Source organism: Oncorhynchus clarkii, chromosome 13 (genome assembly GCF_045791955.1).
Source record: "Oncorhynchus clarkii lewisi isolate Uvic-CL-2024 chromosome 13, UVic_Ocla_1.0, whole genome shotgun sequence".
In the NCBI taxonomy this organism is placed as follows: domain Eukaryota; kingdom Metazoa; phylum Chordata; class Actinopteri; order Salmoniformes; family Salmonidae; genus Oncorhynchus; species Oncorhynchus clarkii.
Window position 1 is genome coordinate 10,293,802 of NC_092159.1, and position 24,805 is coordinate 10,318,606.

Here is a 24,805-nt window from a genome sequence, read left to right on the forward strand (position 1 = left end):
CATCCTAAATATGTCACGCCTTGACCTTAGTTATCTTTGTTTTCTTTATTATTTTGGTTAGGTCAGGGTGTGACGAGGGTGGTTTGTTAGTTTTAATTGTCTAGGGGTTTTTGTATGTCTTGGGGTTTTTCTAGTCTAGGAGTTTATATGTCTATGGTTGCCTAGATTGGTTCTCAATCAGAGGCAGCTGTTTATTGTTGTCTCTGATTGGGGACCATATTTAGGTAGCCATATTCCTTGGGTATTTTGTGGGTTGTTATTCTATGTTTAGTTGCCTGTTCTGCACTAGCCATATAGCTTCACGGTTCGTTTTGTTGTTTTGTATAGTTTTGTTCAGTGTTCTCTTTCATTAAAGAGTTATGTACGCTTACCACGCTGCTCCTTGGTCTCCTGTTTATGACGACCGTGACAGCGTAAATGATACTAGCCTCTAATTGGTGCAATCTTAGCTGATGTGTCAGCTGAGACGGGCACTCAGGTTTTTTTTAATGAACTGGCTCCGCTTAGTTTCAGAAAGAAAACACCACAGAGAAATATGTTTAACCATTTACACTGTATTCAGACCTCTGGACTTTTTCCAAATTTTGTTACATTGGAGACTCATTCTAAAATGGATGAAATAGATTATTTCCCTCATCAATCTAGACACAATACCCCATATTCACAAAGCAAAATGTTTTCTCATTTATCAAAACAAATACAGAAATACCTTATTTACATAAGTGTTCAGGCCCTTTGCTATCAGACTTGAAATTGAGCTCAGTTGCATCCTGTTTCCATTGATCGTCCTTGATATGTTTATAGAATTTGATTGGAGTCCACCTGTTGTCAGGTTGTGCTCTACTGGTATAGAAGTCAAGTGCAGGAGAGCAGAGAGTTGTGATCAGACACCTTAAATGGCAGAAGAAACAACAGACGGACGCAACTGCTTCAAAAAACCTCCAGCCAATGGCAAAAGTGAAAAGCGCGACAACAGTCACAATGATGCAAATGTTTAACAATTAAACGTACTTCGAGTTAAACAAGGTACCCGGGCAAAAACCAGCCTGGCGCATCACACAAAACACATAACAAAATAATTCCACACAAAGACATGGGGGGGAACAGAGGGAATATATATGTAGTGTGATTAGGGAATGTAAACCAGGTGTGCGTGGAAACAAGACAAAACACATGGAACAATGAAAAATGGAGCTGCGATGGCTAGAAGACCAGTGATGCCGAACGCCGCTGCCCCAACAGGGAGAGGAGCCGACTTCGGTGGATGTTGTGACACCTGTGGTGAATTCAATTGATTGGACATGATTTGGAAAGACACACATCTGTCTATATATGATCACACAGTTGACAGTGTATGTCAGAGCAAAATCCAAGTCACGAGTCGAAGGAATTGTCCATAGAGCTCAGAGACAGGATTGTGTTGAGGCACAGATCTGGGGAATGGTAACAAAACATTTCTGCAGCATTGAAGGTCCCGAAGAACACAGTGGTATCCATCATTCTTAAATGGAAGAAGTTTGGAACCATCAAGATTCTTCCTAGAGTTGGCCGCCCGGCCAAACTGAGCAATCGGGGGAGCACCTCAGGGAGGTGACCAAGAACCTGATGGTCACTGACAGAGCTCTAGAGTTCCTCTGTGGAGATGGGAGAACCTTCCAGAAGGACAACCATCTGTGCAGCACTCCACCAATCAGGCTTTATGGTTGAGTGTCCAGACAGAAGCCACTCCTCAGTAAAAGGCACATGACAGCCCGCTTGGAGTTTGCCAAAAGGCACCTAAAGGACTTTCAGACCATGAGAAAAAAAGATTCTCTGGTCTGATTAAACCAAGATTGAACTCTTTGGCCTTGAATGCCAAGCGTCACGTCTGGAGGAAACCTGGCACCATCCCTACGGTGAAGCATGGTGGTGGCAGCATCATGCTGTGGGATGTTTTTCAGCCCCAGGGACTGGGAGTTTAGGAAGGATTCTGCACGACAGGCTGACAGAATCCTTATCATATACCAATACTGCAGGAACTCATGTAGGCTCCACAACCTAAGGTCAATCAAATGTAACATCGTAGCAGCAGAGCCCATGTCATGGGCCCATGTTCTTTAGAGTTAAGCTGGCATTGATTGAGAAGCAGTAGCAGTGTCAATGCAGACTTGGGAGGCCATAGCTCAGAGCTAGCCCTCATTGTTGATGAAGGAACCAGAGCCCGGGATGATTTCCCTGTTAATTATTTAATCTTGGGGTTTACGAGAGAACTCTGATTTACATGTCAGAGACCGTAATGTAAACAGAACTTAAGAGATCATGCAAAATTCAAGGGAAGAACATTCAGTGGATTTCAGACTGAAGAACCCATAAAGCCTTCATACAGAGCACCTCTGGAAAAGCTGAATGTAAACCCAACACCGTGAACTCAAACTTGTACTATTGAAAGAGGAGAGATACTCTTTGAAATGCATGTTCGTTGCTGCTCTGTAGGCCATGTTCAGTAGTCGACGATGGATTCCTGACTAGACTGCACGCTGAAGGGTCCTGACACAAAATATGAACTCGATGCCTGCTATCGGACCATGATAAGAAAGGAAATTGGAATAGAAAAGGCATACATGGTTATACAACAGAAGACATTGTACAGAGAGAAGAAAACAGTAGACTGATGCAGAGCGACAGAGCTCAGCCATGACATACTATCACATAGCATAAAACACAGTATTACTTACAAACCCCCCAAAACTGTAACTAAACATTAGATAGCTATCTTACTATCTAAATAGCCCAATGTCCTACTGAAACTGCTCAGCAGTAGCTGATGCATCTGCAGCATACACAGTGAGAGTGACCTGATAATCTGTCACGCCCTGAACGTAGATTGCTTTGTATGTTTCTATTTTTAGTTTGGTCAGGGTGTGATGTGGGTGGGTATTCTTTGTTGTATGTCTAAGTGTTGTTTTTCTATGTTTAGGTCTGGTATGGTTCCCAATCAGAGGCAGCTGGTTATTGTTGTCTCTGATTGAGAACCATACATAGGCAGCCTGTTTTCCCACTATGGGTGTGGGTAGTTGTTATCTGTCTTTGTGTGTCTCCACCAGACAGAACTGTTTCGTTTGTTCCACTTTGTTGTTTTTTTCTTCTTGTGTTCAGTTTCTTTATTAAATTTACCATGAACACGTACCACGCTGCACCTTGGTCCTCTTCACCTTCTTCCACCTACGACAACTGTTACATAATCACCCTAGAACTACAGTATAGTCTACCTGAGCTGAAGGCTAATGTTTAACGGTATATACCGGTAAGCCATGACAGAAGAATAAATTATGGCCTGATAACAAGAGAAATAGACCCTGTACATTACTAGAATACGCCTGCATATACTGTAAGTGTCTCAAGTAAACTACAACAGACATTTCCACAAGCTACATAGAACGTGTGATTACCAACACTGATCGCCATGTGGGTGTTAAGTAAGACCACCACATACTAGGTAATGCTAGTATCAACATCCCATCCAACACAGCTGAAACTACAGTAAGACCACCACATGTTAGGTAATGCTAGTATCAACATCCCATCCAACACAGCTGAAATTATAGCTAGACCACCACATGCTAGATTATGCTAGTATCAACATCCCATCCAACACAGCTGAAACTATAGTTAGACCACCACATGTTAGGTAATGCTAGTATCAACATCCCATCCAACACAGCTGAAACTATAGTAAGACCACCACATGCTAGATAATGCTAGTATCAACATCCCATCCAACACAGCTGAAACTATAGTTAGACCACCACATGTTAGGTAATGCTAGTATCAACATCCCATCCAACACAGCTGAAACTATAGTAAGACCACCACATACTAGATAATGCTAGTATCAACATCCCATCCAACACAGCTGAAACTATAGTTAGACCACCACATGCTAGGTAATGCTAGTATCAACATCCCATCCAACACAGCTGAAACTATAGTAAGACCACCACATGCTAGATAATGCTAGTATCAACATCCCATCCAACACAGCTGAAACTATAGTTAGACCACCACATGTTAGGTAATGCTAGTATCAACATCCCATCCAACACAGCTGAAACTATAGTTAGACCACCACATGCTAGGTAATGCTAGTATCAACATCCCATCCAACACAGCTGAAACTATAGTAAGACAACCACATGCTAGGTAATGCTAGTATCAACATCCCATCCAACACAGCTGAAACTATAGTTAGACAACCACATGCTAGGTAATGCTAGTATTAACAGCCCATCCAACACAGCTGAAACTATAGTAAGACCACCACATGCTAGGTAATGCTAGTATCAACATCCAACACAGCTGAGACTATAGTAAGACCACCACATGCTAGGTAATGCTAGTATCAACATCCAACACAGCTGAGACTATAGTAAGACCACCACATGCTAGGTAATGCTAGTATCAACATCCCATTCAACACAGCTGAAACTATAGTAAGACCACCACATGCTAGATAATGCTAGTATCAACATCCCATCCAACACAGCTGAAACTATAGTAAGACCACCACATACTAGGTAATGCTAGTATCAACTTCCCATCCAACACAGCTGAGACTATATCTAGCCTTGATTTGTCATCACACAGCTATACAGCGTCAGCTTCTCCACTAAGGTCCAATGTGATAACTTGAAGTCTTAGGAGGAAAGGTTAGGGTTAGACAGTAGTATCAATGTAAAATGATTTACTACTATTGTAAAATGATGTGTTCCATCGTACTGTGATGCACCAACCTGATGCTGTGGAAGGGGTATTTAGTGTTGGCCTTAATGTCAACACAACCTCACAGGTGTCATCGTTCTCCTCATTGGCCTGCTATATTTTGGACAGCCGTATTTCATTTATGGCCCTCAACTCCACCACTGCCCACACCTGTCACATCTGCTCCTACTCTCCCCCCCTGGCGCTTGAGGGCGCCAGGCTGCCCTGCATCATGCACTCCTAACATCCATTACGCACACCTGCTTTCCCTCATCACGTGCATCTGTGAAATTGGACTCACTTATCACCTAGTTATTACCTCCTCTATATTTGACAGTTCCCTTGCTCTGTTCCCCGCTGCTGAATTAATTGTTTTTTGTCTGTATTACTAATTGGCTGACGCTGTTACTGTCTCGTTCAATATTAAATGCTTGACTCCCCGTACCTGCTTCGTCTCTCCAGCGTCATCCCATGTGATACTGAGGCTATCCACAGTAATTGTCACATTGTAGGAATGATTGGAGACAGGCGGAGGAATCCGTAATGGAGGGGGGGTTTAACACTCCACTCAAAATATACAACATGCCTTGAAAGACACACGGACAAAGTCCAAAACAAACACGTATACCAAAAACACAAGGATGCAACCCAAACAAGATGGCAAAGTGGCTTAAGGACAACAAAGTCAAGGTATTGAAGTGGCCATCACAAAGCCCTGACCTCAATCCAATCGAAAATTTGTGGGCAGAACTGAAAAAGCGTGTGCGAGCAAGGAGGCCTACCAACCTGAATCAGTTACACCAGTTCTCTCAGGAAGAATGGGCCAAAATTCACCCAACTTATTGTGGGAAGTTTGTGGAAGGCTACCCAAAATGTTTGACCAAGTTAAACAATTTAAAGGCAATGCTACCAAATACTAATGCAATGCTACCAAATACTGACCCACTGGTAATGTGATGAAAGAGATAAAAACTGAAGTAAATTATTCTCTCTACTATTATTCTGACATTTCACATTCTTAAAATGAAGTGGTGATCCTAACTGACCTAAAACAGGGCATTTGTACTACGATTAAATGTCAGGAATTGTGAAAAACTGAGTTTAAATGTATTTGGCTAAGGTGTATGTAAACTTCCAACTTCAACTGTATATACACTGCTCAAAAAAATAAAGGGAACACTAAAATAACACATCCTAGATCTGAATGAATGAAATATTCTTATTAAATACTTTTTTCTTTACATAGTTGAATGTGCTGACAACAAAATCACACAAAAATGATCAATGGAAATCAAATTTATCAACCCATGGAGGTCTGGATTTGGAGTCACACTCAAAATCAAAGTGGAAAACCACACTACAGGCTGATCCAACTTTGATGTAATGTCCTTGAAACAAGTCAAAATGAGGATCAGTAGTGTGTGTGGCCTCCACGTGCCTGTATGACCTCCCTACAACGCCTGGGCATGCTCCTGATGAGGTGGCGGATGGTCTCCTGAGGGATCTCCTCCCAGACCTGGACTAAAGCATCCGCCAACTCCTGGACAGTCTGTGGTGCAACGTGGCGTTGGTGGATGGAGCGATACATGATGTCCCAGATGTGCTCAATTGGATTCAGGTCTGGGGAACGGGCGGGCCAGTCCATAGTATCAATGCCTTCCCCTTGCAGGAATTGCTGACACACTCCAGCCACATGAGGTCTAGCATTGTCTTGCATTAGGAGGAACCCAGGGCCAACCACACCAGCATATGGTCTCACAAGGGGTCTGAGGATCTCATCTCGGTACCTAATGGCAGTCAGGCTACCTCTGGCGAGCACATGGAGGGCTGTGCGGCCCCCCAAAGAAATGCCATCCCACACCATGACTGACCCACCGCCAAACCGGTCATGCTGGAGGATGTTGCAGGCAGCAGAACGTTCTCCACGGCGTCTCCAGACTGTCACGTCCGTCAATGTGCTCAGTGTGAACCTGCTTTCATCTGTGAAGAGCACAGGGCGCCAGTGGCGAATTTGCCAATCTTGGTGTTCTCTGGCAAATGCCAAACGTCCTGCACGGTGTTGGGCTGTAAGCACAACCCTCACTTGTGGACGTCGGACCCTCATACCACCCTCATGGAGTCTGTTTCTGACCGTTCGAGCAGACACATGCACATTTGTGGCCTGCTGGAGGTCATTTTGCAGGGCTCTGGCAGTGCTCCTCCTTGCACAAAGGCGGAGGTAGCGGTCCTGCTGCTGGGTTGTTGCCCTCCTACGGCCTCCTCCACGTCTCCTGATGTACTGGCCTGTCTCCTGGTAGCGCCTCCATGCTCTGGACACTACGCTGACAGACACAGCAAACCTTCTTGCCACATCTCGCATTGATGTGCCATCCTGGATGAGCTGCACTACCTGAGCCACTTGTGTGGGTTGTAGACTCCGTCTCATGCTACCACTAGAGTGAAAGCACCGCCAGCATTCAAAAGTGACCAAAACATCAACCAGGAAGCATAGGAACTGAGAAGTGATCTGTGGTTACCACCTGCAGAACCACTCCTTTATTGAGGGTGTCTCTAAATGCCTATAATTTCCACCTGTTGTCTATTCCTTTTGCACAACAGCATGTGAAATGTATTGTCCATCAGTGTTGCTTCCTAAGTGGACAGTTTGATTTCACAGAAGTGTGATTGACTTGGAGTTACATTGTGTTGTTTAAGTGTTCCCTTTATTTTTTTGAGCAGTGTATATATTTATATATATATATATTTTTTTTTTTACAATTTCACAAATGTTAATGCCAAAGACACAGCAGAATGGCTTACTAAGAGGTGTTCAGTGTTCCTGAGTGGTCTAGTCTCAGCACCTGACTTGCTTAACAATCAGAGACAAGGTTTGAATATTGCTGTCCATCAATGATTCCCAACCAAATGTTAAAAACTTGAGCAATTAGGATAAAAACAATGGGTAGATATTGCCCTAAGATTTTTGCAAAGGTGGTAGAATCTTATTTCAAAGGTTTCACAGCTGTAATGGCTGCCAAAGTGGTTTCCACTAAATATTAACTCAGAGGGGTGGAGACTAATCCAACTATGATGTTTCTGATTTTTTTCTTAATTAGAAAAATAATCTATAACTTTCTTTCACTTTCAAAATGATGAGTTGGTTGAGTATATCTGTTGGGAAGTTGTTTTAATTAAATTCCTTTTTATATTTAATTTTAAAGCAGCAAAATGTGAAAAAAGTTCAAGGGTGTGTAGAAATGTTCTATTTTAATACAGTAACCTCCCTTTCTGACATGATGTTCTGGTCCTCATGCATGTTAATGTCTTAAAGAGGAAGGAAAGGACAGTTCCGCATCAGCAACTTCTGACAACATAAATATGTATCAACCACAGAACTGACACTTACTAGCAGTTTCCACACACTACCAGGAAGCTGACTTACCGTATACAACTTCTCCCCTTCACGCTGTAAGTATGCGTTATGATATCTTGAAATATTGGTTTTGGTAATATGGTTTTTAGCCATAAGTCATGTACTTTTTGATTTATTTTGAGCTGTGTTTTGGTTGTTACATTAGGGTGAGTATTCATTAAGTGTATCAGAGTGTAGGAGTGCTGATCTAGGATCTGGGCCCCTGGTCCATTTAAGTAGGATATAAAAGGTGTGTGTGTGTGTTTGTGGACATGTTTAACTATAGTTGTGGGAACCAGATGCCCCAAGAATAGTAATCTACAAGAATTTGACCAACTAGGAACATTTTTGTTTGGGGTTTAAGGTTAAGGTTAGAATAAGGGTTAACATAAGAATTTGGTTTATGTTTAGGAGCTAGGGTTAGGGTTAAGGTTTGGTTTTGGGGTCAAGGTTAGGGTTAGGGTTAAGGTTAGGGTTAGGGCAAGTGTTAGGGAAAATAGGATTTTGAATGGGACTGAATTGTGTGTCCCCACAAGGTTAGTTATACATGACTGTGTGTGTGTGTGCGTGTGTTTGTCAGTCACTTAGCCTCACAGATTGTGGATAAGAGCTATCATTGAACCTGGTGGTCAGTCTTTAGGCTGCTGTACAGCTTGACGGACCGTGGAGGGTTGTACATTTATATTCCAATAGTTGGGGTTCTGAGTATAAAACAGCTTCAGAACAATCAATGTAGAAATATGTGTTTGTAGTACTACAGATCTGGGGCCTGTTGCACAAAAGTAGAATTAAGACATCCGGGATAAATGACTCAGCTGAGCTCAATGAAGCCAAAACATGTGCGTCCAGGCTTAATTGGTTGCACAAAGACCAAGCCAGGATGAGCAGACACGGATTCATTAAGCCAGGTGAAACCAATCCTGGATAGGTGCGCGCTCACGGCTCACTCAAATAGACCCCGCCACAGATCACAGATTAACTGATTTACCATGGCAACTAGAGCCGCGTACTTTTCCCCGTCGGAAGCACAAATCCTCATGGAGGCATACGAGGAGGTAAAAGATATAATTAAGAAGAAAGGCAACACCGCCACAGTGATAAAGCAAAGAGAAAAAGCGTGGCAAAGTATTGCAGACCGCCTGAATGCGTAAGTAGTGCACAATTACACACTCACCGCTCTGCTGAAACATCACAATTACAATTCAAATATTTAATTCACATCTCCAAAAATGCAGTTGTACTGTAATTATGAAACGGTTAATTTTTTTTATTGAAATGCACTGCAGATATGAGTGAAATTGTGTAAAGTAACTCCATCACACTGTATAAAGCTATGATAAAATTTTTGATATTTTTACTGAAAACAAGACAAAAATACCAAGTAATTTTTTGCAGTGTGACTCCATTAAGTGTGTGTGTGTGTGTGTGTGTGTGTGTGTGTAGATTAAACATGAACGGGCCAAAACGGACATGGCAGCAGGTCAAAATCAAATACAAGAACATTCTGCAGAATGGTATGGTCCCTGACTAATATTTAACAAAGCACAAGCATATATTGTACCCAGAAGGTGCCTGCTCACACATTGTCTGTACTGTTTTAGCAGTGAAAAAGAATACCCACAGACAAGGCACGGGTGGTGGGTCACCAAAGGCTGACCTTACCCCAGCAGAGGACATGGCCTTGGAGCTAAATAAAGGCAGGCCCGTCTTAGAGGGGATCCCTGGGGGGAAAGAGACGAGCATAGGTTCCTCCCAAGATGCCACCCGCTTCATTCAAGGTATGTCCTTCCATCTCTACATGGGATACAACCACATTCATATTGAATCAATTTGGACTGTCTGACTTTGGTTTACCTATTGCCTTGCAGTGTCTGTGTTCCTGTTAGAGCCACCAGCACAAGCACCAGACGATGCTGATCCAGTGAGTACTCCATCAAAGGCATACTGTAGGCCTGGCATGTCTTGTCTACTAGCTTCAATATGAATCCGATTAAATGTGATAGGGTGAAGGCCCCAGTGCAGCAGCAACAGCACATGATGGAGACGATGATGAGGAGGAGACCATCTCTCTGGATTCCAGAAGGCATGAGGTATCATGTTAAGACTGTGAAAGTACTATTTACTCTACAATGGTGAGGAGTCCTCATCAAAATCAAAAAATCTAATTTCTTTTACAGGACCCAGATGCTATACAGTGGGAAAACCAGCCTGGCAACATAGTGCGTATTAATAAAAGGACACCACATCCTGCCAAATTCCAGCTGCGCTAATTGTATTGTGTTCACAGAGCTCACAAGCTATCAGAAAGTTGTATGGCAACCACCTCCGGTGCCAAATAGAACTGGCAGACATAGACATTCAGTACAAGAAGAAAAAGATGGAAAATCTTGCACTGGAGTTCGAAATAAAAAAGAGGACAATTAGGAAACTGGACCTTGAAATAAAAAAACTTGAGAGGGAGGTGAGATATGCCTTCAATGTACACTGTATGCTAACTGTAACACAAATGTATTAATCATTATTTTTCTTTCCTCCCCCAGCTCCAAGAAGATGACACAGCTCAAAATAAAAATTAGGTATATTCTCGTAAAGTCAAGTGAGCCATGACATATGAGCTCTTATTGTGAGCACACAGGACGGTGGCATCTTTCTAAGGTTTTTTTTATTTTCCCAGCAATCAGTACAACCAAGTCATCGTTATAAGGCATCGCCCTCTTTTTCCCACCCCCCCCAGCACCAGGTGTGGCCACTAGCCTATATGAAGGCCCAAAATTGTGTGTTCCTTTCTGCTCTGACAATGGCATGCCCATTCGTGCGAGATGTGGTGGATGAAGAAGCACTTGTGCTGAGGAGAGCCTTCAGGTGAGAAAGGGTCTTCAGGGACCGGTTGGACCCACTGGCCTTCCCTGATGACCATCTATATGAAAGATACAGGTTTTCTGCAGATGGCATCAGGTATCTATGCAGACTACTGGGTCCCAGGATTAAGCACCGCACTGCACGGAGCCATGCACTGAGTGTGGAGCAAATGGTTTGTGTGGCCTTGCGCTTTTTTACTAGTGGAGCCTTCCTGTACTCAGTGGGGGATGCAGAACAGCTGAACAAGGCCACAATTTGCCGCACAATAAGGAGTGTGTGTCTGGCTATCAAAGCATTAGCAGATGTCTTCATCTCCTTCCCTGGCCACAGAAGACTCTGTGACATCAAAGAGGAGTTCTATAGGATTGCAGGTAAGAGGATCTACAAATTACAGGACAACTGTTAACACATAGTAGGATACTCATTACTTTGTGTGACAGGTTTCCCCAATGTCATTGGTGCAGTGGACTGCACACACATAAGGATAAAAGCCCCCTCAGGTGCCCATGAGGCCGATTTTGTGAATAGGAAATCCTTTCACAGCATTAATGTTCAGGTGAACATAACTTTTTGATATTGTCCATTGACGAACACTCTGCATTGCCAGTGATGTGCATTGATTGGTGTAATATTCCTCATCTTATGATTTCAGATGGTCTGCAATGCTGACTGTGTGATCAGCAATGTTGTGGCAAAATGGCCTGGCTCAGTCCATGACTCCAGAATCTTTCGGGCCTCTGAAATCTATCAGTGCCTATCACAAGGTAAGCCACACAACCCCTATTTATAACCATCATGGCTGTGTCAAGAATATCACTGTGTTTATGAGGTAGTAATGATGAGATTTTGTGTTGACAGGTGAATTCTCTGGTGTGTTGCTGGGAGACAGGGGGTATGGCTGCCAGCCTTTTCTCCTGACACCTTTCACAGACCCCCAGGAAGCACAGCAGGCCTACAACCATGCCCATGCCAGGACCAGGGCCAGAGTTGAAATGACCTTTGGCCTCCTGAAGGCACGCTTTCACTGCCTTCACAAATTAAGGGTCAGCCCTGTTAGGGCATGTGATATTACTGTGGCTTGTGCTGTCCTCCACAATGTGGCCTGCCTGAGGAAGGAGAGGGCCCCCAGAGTGCCACCAGCCATGGACTGGGACAATCCGGCAATCTTCCCTGATGACGACAGTGGTCGGCTGCTGAGGGACCAATATGTGTTGAATTATTTTAGTTAGTATGTGTGCTTTCAATTTTGGTTAAATATGTCCTGCGGTGGCAGAGGAATTTGGTTTTTTTTGGGTTCGTTTTTTGACGAATTTGGCCTCTTATGATGTTTGTGCGGTATACTGTGTGTAATACAAGGCTGCAGGGAGGCTACTGCATCCATTCATTTGTCTGTTCAGTTGATGTGTATGGATTTGTCCTGCATTTATTTTAGTGTGCAGACATGCAGGGTGTGTTATACACATTCAAAGGTCTGTATATGTATCATTTTGTATAATATGCTTAGATTCTGTGCTTTCCATCTTGTAGAGTCACTGTGACTTCAGTTTTGAAAGGAGCTGATGGTTTACCTGCTTTGTTTTGTCCTTATTCAATAAAGGAACATAATGTTACACATTGTGTTTTTATATTCATATGGAATGTGTATTTGTTTATATGACAGAGTACTAGGGCCACACTGAAGAAAAAGGATAAAGTCATAAATTTATGAGGCTGGTTCTTTCTGCAGAAAAGCTACATATTGTTTTTACAGTTTTGATACTTATGACAATGTGATACTTAATATTCTGGCACATCAGCATGTCTTTGTTTATGAAACCATACTGAAGTACAATTTCACGAAATGCCCCACATCTGTCATTTTAACAACTGTCCTCCTTTAAAACAACTGGTTACAATATTATGACTTGTGTTTTTTTCCCCTCTGTGGCCCTAATATTCTAGCATTTTATATATAGCCTTATAGTCTATGGGAAACTGTAAATTATCTAATGATAGCAACATCATCTAAAAATCATTTTTTATCCAAAATCATTGAAATTAATGATCACAAACGTTTAAATAACAGTGGGTCTAGTTATATGTGATAACAATGTATAGTGAGCAGTGAAATAACTATTGGTTTCCATTTGTGGTGACTGCTGACTGACATTAGGGATGAGATTAAATAGATCCTGGAATTTAGCCTGGTCTGGAGCAGGCTAGCTCCACAGAATAAATCTCCATGGTAATTTATACCATAACATATCCTCCTGCCCCCTATCCATCTTTAGTGCAACCGGATTACGGATCAATTGAGCCAGGATCACCAAGATATCCTGGCTTAATCCCTTATCCTAGTTTTGTGCAACAGGCCCCTGTTCTATAAGTTATTGTTGTTGTTGTTGTTTGTGTTGTTGTTATTGCTGTTTATGATGATGACTATTGTATACATTAGGAAATTGTTTTTGCATCATACCACATCTCAGTTTAAACATACACAATGACCATGTTTACATGTGCACAGTATTCCGGATAGTAGCTGTTTACATGTGTAACAGTATAACTTTAGACCGTCCCCTCGCCCATACCCGGGCGCGAACACCGCTGACTAGCTAGCCGTTTCACATCCGTTACACATGCACCTTTGATATCCCGCTCACCAGTATCCCTGTACCCATGAATACACAGAAAATGTATAATTGAAATTCACATAGGCTAAATGGAATAGTAACTGAAATATGGACACTGTCTGTAGGCCTATATCCTATTAATGCCAGTAGAATTGTGCTTTTTTCCCCCAGTAAAATGAAACAACAAATGTTAAATTTGTATCAGGAACAGGAGTGGAGAAATATGACTTCTTTCTTTCAGCATCTCTTGAGAAAATGGAATGGCGTGTCATGTGTTATCTTTGACACTGTTAAGCGAGCAGACAGTATTTCAACCACATATAATATGCACCCACGAATGAAGTCGAATCAGAAACTTGTTTCATAATTTCCTTCAAACTGGTCAAACTGATGACATTTGGACATTTGGCACAGGACGACACTTTCCACTGTTTTGGAGTTATTGTGTTTTCTCCCCGGTCCCTAAATGAAACAGAACTTTACTGGTGTTAATTACTAATGCACACTAATGCTCACTAATGCATTAATTCTTTCTATGTAAGACATTATTCTGGTTAGCACTACTTTATTTAGTCCTCTGGGGCAACAAGTTACGACAGAAGAGAAGCGGCTAACTGTAGTTGTGTATATATATATATATATATATATATATATATATATATATATATATATATATATAGATTCAATGCATACTATATATACAAAAGAATGTGGACACCCCTTCAAATTAATGGATTTGGTTATTTCGGGCCAACCCCAATGCTGACAGGTGTATTAAATCGAGCACACAGCCATGCAATCTCTTACTGGCTGTAAAAGCACGAGTGATGCGCGTTTGGAGCAATACTGGCTGTAATCAAGGCCAATCGTTCACATTACATAACAACAGAATGCAGCGCAGCACACAACTCAAGAAAGAAGAGATAACCAACTTACTAGTTACATCATCAGCGTGCGCCTTGGAATTGGCATTTTGTCAGTTACAGCAGCGCGTCCCCTGAATGATAACGAAGAGGTAACGTTAGGTGAGAAGCCTGAACACGGAGACATGGGTGAGAAGGTGATGAAATGTACTTCATGAGCTGTAACCGAAAAACAACTGATATTTGGAAAGTTTGAGGATAGGGAGAAAGAGGTGGAACAAGTATTTTTCAGTATCTTGCTAGCTGGATCGAATTATCCGTTAGTTAGCCAGAGAAATGTTGAACAACATTCAAATAATATATATTTTATGAAATATATTTTCATATGTTTAAAACTTTGTTGGTTACTACATGATTCCATATGTGTTATTTCATAGTTTTGATGTCAAACTACAATGTAGAAATAGTAAAAATGAAGAAAAAACCTTGAATGAGTAGGTGTGTCCAAACTTTTGACTGGTATATTTGTAAGTCCAAAAATCGATGTAACAACAACAGATTGCCCCTTTAAGTCTATCAAAAGTGTGCGAGTTTGAGCAGTTGTCCATTAGGCCTATGGGTAAAAAAAACTATTATCAGCATGAATTAGATTGAGCAATAAAAGCTCCACTTTTATTCCATAGGCTGGGAACCACACTATGCAGCTGTTGCAAGAGCGCATTTTTCACTGGCTGTCCACTGGTTTAAAAAGCAATGATTGATAGGCAGCTTAAACTTCCTGAATTCAACCACTATTGGGTTCAAATACACATTTAGATTTGTGAATAGCCGTCCACAACAACCACAATCCGTAAGGCGCAGATAGCTAAATGAGAGAGCAGCAGTATGATTCACATCAATGCGCTATGTAGATATCAATAATAAGAAATATCTGTATCACCGTAGACTACACCACTGCTGTCATCTTTACCTCCAAGAGTTTATTCAAGTTGGATAATCTTTGGATGCCGACAGCAGTCGCACCATTGGAAGACATAGCTTGGACTGAAGCCTACAAAAGCCCATTCCTGAGCTTTTCCCATGATCGATCAAACATATTTGGTGTGTCATCACAGGGATGTCTGACTTGAGCCTTTTTTCAATGATGATTTGAATTCCATTGAGAAAACAGAGAAGTGTCAAAGATATTTTTTGCAAACATCCTTTCTGAATGTAAAAGTCATCCTCGAATTAATCATCTAGTTTTTCAAAAGTATCCGTAATCTGATTGCAATATTTTTGCTGGTAACGTAACGGGTTACAGTTACCGTCTTTGTAATCCCTTACATGTAACCCGTTACTCCACAACCCTGTTTATTTATATAACTATTCAGACCCTTTGCTGATAGACTCGGAATTGAGCTCAGGTGCATCATATTTCCATTGATCATCCTTGAGATGTTTCTACAACTTGATTGGAGTCCACCTGTGGTAAATTCAATTGATTAGACATGATTTGGAAAGGTACACACCTATCTATGTAATGTCCCACGGTTGACAGTGCATGTCAGAGCAAAAACCAAGCCAAGAGGTCGAAGGAATTGTCCGTAGAGCTCCGAGACAGGATGGTGTCGAGGGGGAAGGGTACAGTACCAAAACATTTCTGCTGCATTACCCAAGAACACAGTGGCCTCCTTCATTCTTAAACGGAAGAAATTTGGAACCACCAAGACTCTTCTTAGAGTAGGCCGCCTGGTTAAACTGGGTAATCGGGGGTGAAGGGCCTTGGTCGGGAAGGTGACCAAGAACCCAATGGTCACTCTGACAGAGCTCTGTGGAGAGGGTAGAACCTTCCAGAAGGGCAACCATCTCTGCAGCACTCCACCAATCAGGCCTTTATGGTAGAGTGACCAGACCGAATCAACTCGTCAGTAAACATGACAGCCCGCTTGGAGTTTGCTAAAATGCACCTAAAGACCATGAGAAAAAATATTCTCTGGTCTGATGAAACCAAGATTAAACATTTTGGCCTGAATGCCAAGCGTCACATCTGGAGGAAACCTGGCACCATCCCTACGGTGAAGCATGGTGGTGGAAGCATCATGCTGTGGGGATGTTTTTCAGTGGCAGGTACTGGGAGTCTAGTCAGGATCGAAGGAAAGATGAACGGATCAAAGTACAGGTAGATCCTTGATGAAAACCTGTTCCAAAGCGCTCAGGACCTCAGACTAGGCCGAAGGTTCACCTTCCAACAAGACAAAGACCTTAAGCTAACAGCCAAGACAATGCACGACTGGCTTCAGGACAAGTCTCTGAATGTCCTTGAGTGGCCCAGCTAGAGCCTGGACTTGAACCTGATTGAACATCTCTGCAACCAGACAGAGCTTGAGAGGATCTGCAGAGAAGAATGGGAGAAACTCCCCAAATACAGGTGTGCCAAGCTTGTAACATCATACACAAGAAGAATTGTTGCTGTAATCACTGCCAAAAGTGTTTCAAAAAAGTATTGAGTAAAGGGTCTGAATACTTATGTAAATGTTATATTTCATTTTTTTATTGTGAATAAATTAGCAAACATTTATAAAAAACAGTTTTTGCTTTGTCATGAGGTTATTGTGTGTATTTAATCAATTTTAGAATAAGACTGTAATGTTACAAAATGTGGAAAAAGTCAAGGGGTCTGAATACTATCCAAATGCTGTAACGGGATTCTTCCGTCGAAGGAGAGGCGGACCAAAACGCAGTGTGGTAAGTGTCCATGGTTTTAATAGGAAAACTCAACATAAACACAACTACAAAAACAAGAAACGTGAAAACCCGAAACAGTCCCGTGTGGCACAAACACTGACACAGGAAACAACCACCCACAAAACCCAACACAAAACAGGCTACCTAAATATGGTTCCCAATCAGAGACAATGACTAACACCTGCCTCTGATTGAGAACCATATCAGACCAAACATAAAAATAGACAAACTAGACACACAACATAGAATGCTCACCCAGCTCACGTCCTGACCAACACTAAAACAAGGAAAACACACAAGAACTATGGTCAGAACGTGACAAATGCACTGTAGTTGACAAACAAATGGTCTACCAAATGTCGTAAATTACAAGCATAAACTTGTGTCACACCCTGATCTATTTCACCTGTCTTTGTGATTCTCTCCTTCCTCCTCCTGGTGTCGCCCATCTTCCCCATTATCTCTTGTGTATTGATACCGGTGTTCTCTGTTTGTCTGTTGTCAGCTCCTGCTTTTCCCCAGTCTCTCTTTTCTCATCCTCCTGGATTTTACCCTTGCCTGTCCTGTACCTTTGCCCCTGTTGCTGTAATTAACATTGTTGCTTCGACACGGTCTGCATCTGGGTCTTAACATATCCTGATAACTTGTCTAAATTAGGGGTGAAATTAGCCAATTATACCAGTCCAGAATGGAGTATCAGCAAAATAAATTATTTTGCAATTATGGTGGATCGAACTGCGAAGGTAGCCTAGTGTTTGAAGTGACTTATTTGACAATCAGATGAAAACATCATCACAAAACACCCATGATATGAGAAACTGAGCCTGACAGCACAGACCACGAAAAACAGTAAATGGGATGAGATGTTTACCTGCCACAGTATCCTGTCTAAAATCCTCATATCCCCAGGCATCTTATCCAGGTTTCTCATAACCGGAATACAAGCTTTTTGGGTTAATGTAAATGGGATATGAAGTTTATATGCGTCAAATCAAAAACAGAATACTAATAATAATGGAATATTGGTGTGCATGGAAACGTATTCAGTATGAGCCTGGTTCATTTTCAGTAATGAGGCCCTCTACCCCATTTACAGTTTATACTTCAATGTATCAGGTGGAGTTATTCACCAGCTATAGAGTGAGTTGTTGTTTATGTTTCTAAGACTGCAGGGTGGGAGATGCAACAATGGCCTTGAGAACAGCAGGAAGTGTGTTGGTGGTCTTTCTCTGGTCTGTAGCAGGTATGGTCTCATTCTTATCTTTTAGTTGCTCTGTTTAACAATCTACAGACATTTCTAAAAGGATAAGAATCATAATGTTATTCTGGTGTGTTCTGTTAGGTGTCTCCACTTCACTTTAAATAGTTATATTTCACACCTCACTGAGGGATGCTTTTCTATGGTTTCCATTCCTCAGCAAATGCAGTATGGCAACAATGTGTGGACAAACCCTACTGTCAGTGTGAACCAATAGGTTTGTGCTTAATGTAATGTGCTTTCAGTGGTACTCGGGCAGTATGGATGGAGTGTGACCTACACCAAGAATAGTATCTGTGCCTTGAAGGGGTCAACAGTGGAGCTGTCCTGCTCTTACACATATCCCAGAGGTCATAGAGTCACAACAATTGGATGGTCTTATTGGAATAGTGGTGCGGGTCGATTTGTTGAAATCCAATCTAATAATGAGGGTCGTGTGGAGTACCGTCAGACAACAGAGAAGGACTCTACCCTGAGAATAACAGACCTGAGACAGAGTGACAAAGATACATATTACTTCAGATATAAAACAGACAAGTCAGATTGGAAAACTGCCCGAGGTGGAGTCACTCTCTCTGTCACTGGTACTGTAATGTTTCATATATAGTATAGTACTCTACCATCTTAGTTATGTATTAAATGTTCTATGAGAACAGTGACATGGTGGTAATTGACATACTTACTCTGTTGTTGTTTTCATAACCTCTCTATGCAGAACTGCAGGTGGAGGTGACAGGACAATGGAATGAGAAAACACTGACCTGTAGAACCAGCTGCAGCCTGCCTGGTAACCCCACCTACGTCTGGTACAAGAACGGACAATATCTAGATGAGAGGACTTCCTCTATATACTCTAGATATGTCTACAGTGAGGATGCAGGCAGCTACTCCTGTGCTGTAAAAGGCCATGAGGATCTCCGCTCTCCTGCAATGTGTGAGTGTAGATTAATTTAGTTATAATTTCACAATATCAAAAAACAGCTACAATTGTTATTGATTTACAAAATTCTGAAAATGGTCAAGTAGTTTACTAGCACAAAAGTAAACAGAAATAGTTTAAAACTAACAGATGTCTTCATAATGTTTCAGGTGTTCATAATTCAAACTGCTGGAGTGTGACTTACACCAAGAGGATAATCTGTGTCTTGAAGGGCTCCACAGTGGACATATCCTGCTATTACACTCATGCCACTAGTTATATAGAACAAGGTTCATTCTGGTTTACACAGAAACACCCTGTAGATCTCAGGTCATATCCAGAGTATGCAGGTCGTGTGGAGTACAATAGGAACACAGAGAACCACCACACCATGACAATAAAATACCTGACAGAGAAGGACTCAGCTGAGTACAAATTCAGATTAATAACAAAATATGAGGGCAAATTTTCTGGCCTTCCTGGTGTGATGATGACTGTCACAGGTAATATTACACGTTATGCTACAGGACAAGTCTAGTTACATTACAAAGACTAGAGTCAAATACATATTTCCTCTTAGATATCCTGTTGGAGATGGATCCTACGTCTGTGTCAGAGGGGGAGAGAGTCACACTGAGATGTAGAACCAAATGTACAGTCGGTCTGAACCCCACCTGCATCTGGTACAAGAACGGACAACGTCTGACTAACACAATCACCAGTTATAACAGTCTGATCCTAGAACCAATCAGCAGTGAGGATGCAGGGAACTACTCCTGTGCTGTAGAAGGTTTTGAGAGAATCCTCTCTACAGAAGAGACTCTCACTGTCAGATGTGAGTACTTGGGATGTTGATATATCTACAGTGAAAGTCATTGATATCATCTCTCTAATACATGGTTCTACAGTCAGTGTAATATACTAATATATACTAATTTACATAATCTCTGTAATACATGGTTCTACATGTCAGTGTAATATACTAATCTCTACTAATTTACATCATCTCTGTAATACATGGTTCTACATGTCAGTGTAATATACTAATCTCTACTAATTTACATCATCTCTGTAATACATGGTTCTACATGTCAGTATAATATACTAATCTATATTAATTTACATCATCTCTGTAATACATGGTTCTACATGTCAGTGTAATATACTAATCTATACTCATTTACACCATCTCTGTAATACATGGTTCTACATGTCAGTATAATATAATAATTTATACAAATTTACATAATCTCTTGGTTCCTTACATGTTATTTGAGTTGTTATTTTTCTGTCATCTTCAACATCAGATGGTCCAAAGAACACCTCAGTGTCAGTCAGTCCCTCTGGTGAAATAGTGGAGGGCAGTTCAGTGACTCTGACCTGCAGCAGTGATGCCAACCCACCTGTGGACAAATACACCTGGTACAAGAAGAATGGGGGTCACTATCAGAGTATCTCCAATCAGAACACAGGACCACATCATACCTTCAATCAAATCAAGTCATCTGATACTGGGGAGTACCACTGCCAGGCCCAGAATGAGTTGGGGACAGACAGGCCTGAGTCTATCAACATGGATGTGAAATGTGAGTAAAATACATCTCAGTGTTTGAATTAGTGTTTGAATGAGACTTACATTTCCCTCACTAACTTTAAACATCAGCTATCTGAGCAGCTAAACGATCGCTGCAGCTGTACATAATCCATCTGTAAATAGCCCACCCAATCTACCTATTTCTTCCCCATATTGTTTTTATTTACTTTTCTGCTCTTTTGCACACCAGTATTACTACTTGCACATCATCTGCTCATCTATCACTCCAGTGTTAATCTGCTAAATTGTAATTGCTTCGCTAATATGGCCTATCTATTTCCTACCTCCTCATGCCATTTGCACACACTGTATATATTTTTTTCTATTGTGTTATTCCATGTGTAACTCTGTGTTGTTGTTTGTGTCGCACTGCTTTACTTTATCTTGGCCATGTCACAGTTGTAAATGAGAACTTGTTCTCAACTGGCCTACCTGGTTAAATAAAGGTGAAATATATATATACAGTGCCTTGCGAAAGTATTCGGCCCCCTTGAACTTTGCGACCTTTTGACACATTTCAGGCTTCAAACATAAAGATATAAAACTGTATTTTTTTGTGAAGAATCAACAACAAGTGGGACACAATCATGAAGTGGAACGACATTTATTGGATATTTCAAACTTTTTTAACAAATCAAAAACTGAAAAATTGGGCGTGCAAAATTATTCAGCCCCTTTACTTTCAGTGCAGCAAACTCTCTCCAGAAGTTCAGTCAGGATCTCTGAATGATCCAATGTTGACCTAAATGACTAATGATGATAAATACAATCCACCTGTGTGTAATCAAGTCTCTGTATAAATGCACCTGCACTGTGATAGTCTCAGAGGTCCGTTAAAAGCGCAGAGAGCATCATGAAGAACAAGGAACACACCAGGCAGGTCCGAGATACTGTTGTGAAGAAGTTTAAAGCCGGATTTGGATACAAAAAGATTTCCCAAGCTTTAAACATCCCAAGGAGCACTGTGCAAGCAATAATATTGAAATGGAAGGAGTACCAGACCACTGCAAATCTACCAAGACCTGGCCGTCCCTCTAAACTTTCAGAGCATACAAGGAGAAGACTGATCAGAGATGCAGCCAAGAGGCCCATGATCACTCTGGATGAACTGCAGAGATCTACAGCTGAGGTGGGAGACTCTGTCCATAGGACAACAATCAGTCGTATATTGCACAAATCTGGCCTTTATGGAAGAGTGGCAAGAAGAAAGCCATTTCTTAAAGATATCCATAAAAAGTGTCGTTTAAAGTTTGCCACAAGCCACCTGGGAGACACACCAAACATGTGGAAAAAGGTGCTCTGGTCAGATGAAACCAAAATTGAACTTTTTGGCAACAATGCAAAACGTTATGCTCGGCGTAAAAGCAACACAGCTCATCACCCTGAACACACCATCCCCACTGTCAAACATGGTGGTGGCAGCATCATGGTTTGGGCCTGCTTTTCTTCGGCAGGGACAGGGAAGATGGTTAAAATTGAAGGGAAGATGGATGGAGCCAAATACAGGACCATTCTGGAAGAAAACCTGATGGAGTCTGCAAAAGACCTGAGACTGGGACAGAGATTTGTCTTCCAAAAAGACAATGATCCAAAACATAAAGCAAAATCTACAATGGAATGGTTCAAAAATAAACATATCCAGGTGTTAGAATGGCCAAGTCAAAGTCCGGACCTGAATCCAATCGCGAATCTGTGGAAAGAACTGAAAACTGCTGTTCACAAATGCTCTCCATCCAACCTCACTGAGCTCGAGCTGTTTTGCAAGGAGGAATGGGAAAAAATGTCAGTCTCTCGATGTGCAAAACTGATAGAGACATACCCCAAGCGACTTACAGCTGTAATCGCAGCAAAAGGTGGCGCTACAAAGTATTAACTTAAGGGGGCTAAATAATTTTGCACGCCCAAATTTTCAGTTTTTGATTTGTTAAAAAAGTTTGAAATATCCAATAAATGTCGTTCCACTTCATGATTGTGTCCCACTTGTTGTTGATTCTTCACAAAAAAATACAGTTTTATATCTTTATGTTTGAAGCCTGAAATGTGGCAAAAGGTCGCAAAGTTCAAGGGGGCCGAATACTTTCGCAAGGCACTGTATATATATTTCTTTAAATGCCAAGGTTGCAAACAAGTATTAATGAAACAAAGTAGTCATTAAGCATCTCTAAATGTGTTCTTGTTAATGTTTTGTGTAAGTTATAGTTTTAGTTCTCTGATCAGTTCATTTTGATATGACATGTAATGTGAAGTTGTAATAAAACTACTGTCTTAATAATCTGACAAATTATATTTTACCAGATGGCCCAAAGAACACCTCAGTGTCAGTCAGCCCCTCTGGTGAAGTAGTGGAGGGCAGTTCAGTGACTCTGACCTGCAGCAGTGATGCCAACCCACCTGTGGACAAATACACCTGGTACAAGAAGAACGTAACCTCACCAAAAGCATCAGGACAGAGTTACAACATCACTAACATCACCTCTGAGGACAGAGGATAATACTACTGTGAGGCCCAGAATGGAAGAGGATCTATGAACTCTACAGCTCTGATGATCATTGTAGCAGGTAAAATACATCTTCAACACTTCAACACAGAACTACATGTTTCAATCTAATGTTAATCATTACACATCGTCTTATTACACCTTAGTCTACATCTATACACTGGGTTATAAGATCCCTTAACAAGTATTGTATTAATGTCATGTATTTAAGTTTATTTTTAGTTTATTATATCATGCCATGTACTCATACCATCCATATTTTATTGTAGGGAAACAGACCTCAATTCTGACTGCAGCTGTAGGAATGATAGTGGTTGTTCTGGTTCTCATCCTCTGTCTCTCTGGACTAATGTGGTTCAGGTGAGTTAAAATGCTTGGTTGTAGATTATTTAAATGTAGCACTCTGTTAATTATTAGCTTCATTACTTCATTAATACATTTGTTTACAAAACAGGAAGAAGGCCTCCAAACCCACCTCCAACACAGGAGACACATCAGAAAATGAACAGGTGAGTGTTGGAATCAGAAGGAGACTGTGATGATTGTGTATTGCTTTGTGGAACATTTCCACTCCTCATGTTGTCTGTCCTCTCACCCCATCAGGGAGACTCTAGTCCAGTGTACGACAACATCTCAGGCATGGCCATGACCCCTACTGCAGCACAGACAGTGGCCACAGATGACCAGGATGATGTTCACTACGCCAGCGTCCACTTCCAGGAAGTCCTTCTGTACTCGACCGTCCAACAGTCTCAAGCCCAGGAACAGGACGAGGATATCCAGTACGCTACTCTGAAATTCAACCTCCTGAGTGATGCCACCTGGTGAGCATATTCTGCCTTAAGGTCATTCATATGCTGCAGTTTATTGTAGGAGATGTCATCAATAAGCAAAACTGTTGACCACTAGTGATGTCATTTTCTTAATCTACCAACCCAACAATGGACAATGTCTATAATGAGGGAGTGATGCGATGATGGTTTTGAGGAACTGTTCTGCTTGTATTCCAAATGGCACCCTATTCCCTATTTAGTTCACAACTTTTGATGTGAGCCCCATAGGCCCTGGTCAAAGGTAGTGCACTATAAAGAGTATAAGGTGCCACCATTTGGGGCGCATACTTTGTTTAATTTCTCTCTCTTCAGCCCCACATCAGCAGACCCTGGTGCTGCTGAGGAGGACTCCTCTGTTCTCTACAGCACAGTCAACAAATACAGAATCAAGAAGACCTGAGCATTACAATACCAGAACCAAGTGGACCTGAACACAACAAACCCAGAACAAAGTGAACTTGAACACAACAAACCCAGAACCAAGTGGACCTGAACACAACAAACCCAGAACCAAGTG

At 41.6% G+C, this 24,805-nt stretch overlaps 1 protein-coding gene and 1 pseudogene across 1 annotated transcript; both read left to right on the forward strand.

The window, feature by feature from the left end:
• Positions 1-8,118: 8,118 nt before the first annotated feature.
• On the forward strand, positions 8,119-24,688 carry LOC139424232 (B-cell receptor CD22-like; annotated as a pseudogene).
• LOC139424397 (putative nuclease HARBI1) lies at positions 11,163-12,594 on the forward strand. The gene is made up of 3 exons (XM_071176170.1): positions 11,163-11,358; positions 11,640-11,751; positions 11,846-12,594. Exons 1-3 carry the CDS (start codon positions 11,290-11,292, stop codon positions 12,214-12,216), a joined length of 552 nt encoding a protein of 183 aa, XP_071032271.1. The 5' UTR covers positions 11,163-11,289; the 3' UTR covers positions 12,217-12,594.
• Positions 24,689-24,805: the final 117 nt, after the last annotated feature.

Coding starts and splice junctions, on each gene's coding strand:
- LOC139424397 (XM_071176170.1), top strand. CDS start 11,290: ATGTCTTCATCTCCTTCCCTGGCCACAGAAGACTCTGTGACATCAAAG. Junction 11,359..11,639: donor GGAGTTCTATAGGATTGCAG/GTAAGAGGATCT, acceptor TTATGATTTCAG/ATGGTCTGCAATGCTGACTG. Junction 11,752..11,845: donor CTATCAGTGCCTATCACAAG/GTAAGCCACACA, acceptor TTGTGTTGACAG/GTGAATTCTCTGGTGTGTTG.